The 2,106-nt window shown below is 44.3% G+C and overlaps 2 protein-coding genes across 2 annotated transcripts in view; both read left to right on the top strand.

The window, feature by feature from the left end:
• The window catches only part of LOC116540713 (zinc finger protein 480), a 201,146-nt gene that overhangs the window by 45,248 nt on the left and 153,792 nt on the right, over positions 1-2,106 (top strand). The window lies entirely within an intron of this gene.
• The window catches only part of LOC116540719 (zinc finger protein 610), a 19,487-nt gene that overhangs the window by 9,406 nt on the left and 7,975 nt on the right, over positions 1-2,106 (top strand). Inside the window, exons 3-4 of the mRNA XM_032264381.1 lie at positions 427-553; positions 1,277-1,405. Of these exons, the coding sequence (XP_032120272.1) occupies positions 427-553; positions 1,277-1,405 (256 nt within the window). The remainder of the gene's footprint in view (positions 1-426; positions 554-1,276; positions 1,406-2,106) is intronic.

Raw genomic sequence — 2,106 nt, 5'->3', positions numbered from 1 at the left:
ACCCAGGCTGGAGTGCAATGGCACAATCTCGGCTCACCGCAACCTCCGCCTCCTGGGTTCAGGCAATTCTCTTGTCTCAGCCTCCTGAGTAGCTGGGATTACAGGCACGCACCACCATGCCCAGCTAATTTTTTGTATTTTTAGTAGAGACGGGGTTTCACCATGTTGACCAGGATGGTCTCGATCTCTTGACCTCGTGATCCACCCGCCTCGGCCTCCCAAAGTGCTGGGATTACAGGCTTGAGCCACCGCGCCCGGCCTATTTTTATATTTTTGAACGTGGGTATTTATTAGAGGTAGGAGTCAAAATTTCTATGTTTTAATGATCTGCCATTTTAATGGCTTAATATTAAAAAATGTTTATAAACTAAATTGAGTACAATTTATACATTTTTAGTGTTGCAAACAATGTGGTCATCATTTTAGGGACACTTGACATTCATGGATGTGGCCATAGAATTCTCCCAGGAGGAGTGGAAATGCCTGGACCCTGCACAGCAGGCTTTATACAGGGACGTGATGCTGGAGAACTACAGGAACCTGGTCTCCCTGGGTAAGGATAATGTCCCTTCAGAAGCCGAGATCTGCTCTAAGCCAGCTTTGCATTTTCTCTTGTGTGCCTTTTGGGAGCCCCTAAATTGCTTAACTGAGTTAGAAACCTTGTTGACTCGGAAATGAAAAGCTCTATTATGCTCTCTGCACTTGAAATGTCTCCTTTCTTCAGATGTTCTGCCGCCTTTATGATATGTCATTCGGTGGCACCGATAACTAGTTCTTTCTTTTCTCCCCTGTGCTTGCAAATCAATAGTTCTTGGAAGAGATCTCAATGGCTGCATATTACAGTATTCCCTACGCATTCAGAAGGAGGCAGTCTGTGGGTGAACTTGTGAAATATTTTTCTTTCTTACTTTTTTTTTTTTTTTGAGACAATGGCATGGTCTTGGCTCACTGCAACTTCCACCTCTCGGGTACAAGCAATTCTTCTGCCTCAGCCTCCCGAGTAGCTGGGACTACAGGCTCGTGCCAGCACACCTGACTAATTTTTGTATTTTTAATTGAGATGGGGATTCACTATGTTGGCCAGGCTGGTCTCAAACTTCTGACCTCATGATCCACCTGCCTTGGCCTTTCAAAGTGCTGGGATTACAGGTGTGAGCCACTGTGCCCGGCTGAAATATTATTCTCGACCCATTTGCAGTATCCTCTCTTACCTAAACATAGGGCTTGGATTTTGGAGATGCCCCAGGACATCTTGGTTCTTTCTTTTTACAAACAGGAATCTGTCTTCCTGACCTAAGTATTATCTCCATGTTGGAGCAAAGGAGAGAGCCCTCGACTCTGCAGGGTGAAGTTAAAATAGTAAAAATTCAAGATGGAAAGGAATGTGTCAGAAATGTGAACCCAGGTAAGAGCTCGGATGGGCAGAGTGGCAGCCACGGTTTTTATTATTTTTTGAGACAGTGTGTTGCACTATCACCCAGGCCGTAGTGTAGTGGCAATCATAGCTCACTGCAGCCTCAAACCCCTAGCTAGACTCAAGCAATCCTCCTGCCTTGGCCTCCCAAAGTGGTAGAATTATAGCCACTGTACCTTACAAAGCCATACAATTGTTTTTTGAGACATAGTCTTGCTCTGTTACGCAGGCCGGAGTGCAGTGGTGTGATCTCAGCTCACTGTAACTTCCGCCTCCCAGGTTCAAGTGATTCTCGTGCCTCAGCCTCCCCAGTGGCTGGGAGTACAAGCATGTGCCACCACACACAGCTAATTTTTGTATTTTTGTGTTTTTAGTAGAGAAGGTATTTCATCATGTTGTCCAGGCTGGTCTCAAACTCCTGACCTCAAATGATCTGCCTGCCTCTGTCTCCCAAAGTGCTGGGATTACAGACGTGAGCCACTACACCCAACCGAGTGTTTTTTTTATGGCACAGGGTATGCCTCAGCAGGAGATTCTCTAAAACCTATACACATGCCAGAAGTTTTTGAATAGGAGTTTAAATATTTATTTTCCTTTATCTGTCTTAGTAGCTACTATTAAACAATACTTTTGTCAGTTAAGTTTATTATAGTGTATAATATGGAAATTTTTTGTATCTTAAGAATATGCTG

Source organism: Sapajus apella, unplaced genomic scaffold (assembly GCF_009761245.1).
Source record: "Sapajus apella isolate SASKATOON/1434 unplaced genomic scaffold, GSC_monkey_1.0 scaffold144, whole genome shotgun sequence".
Classification (NCBI taxonomy): Eukaryota; Metazoa; Chordata; class Mammalia; order Primates; family Cebidae; genus Sapajus; species Sapajus apella.
This window is presented reverse-complemented; position numbering and strand designations above follow the sequence as displayed.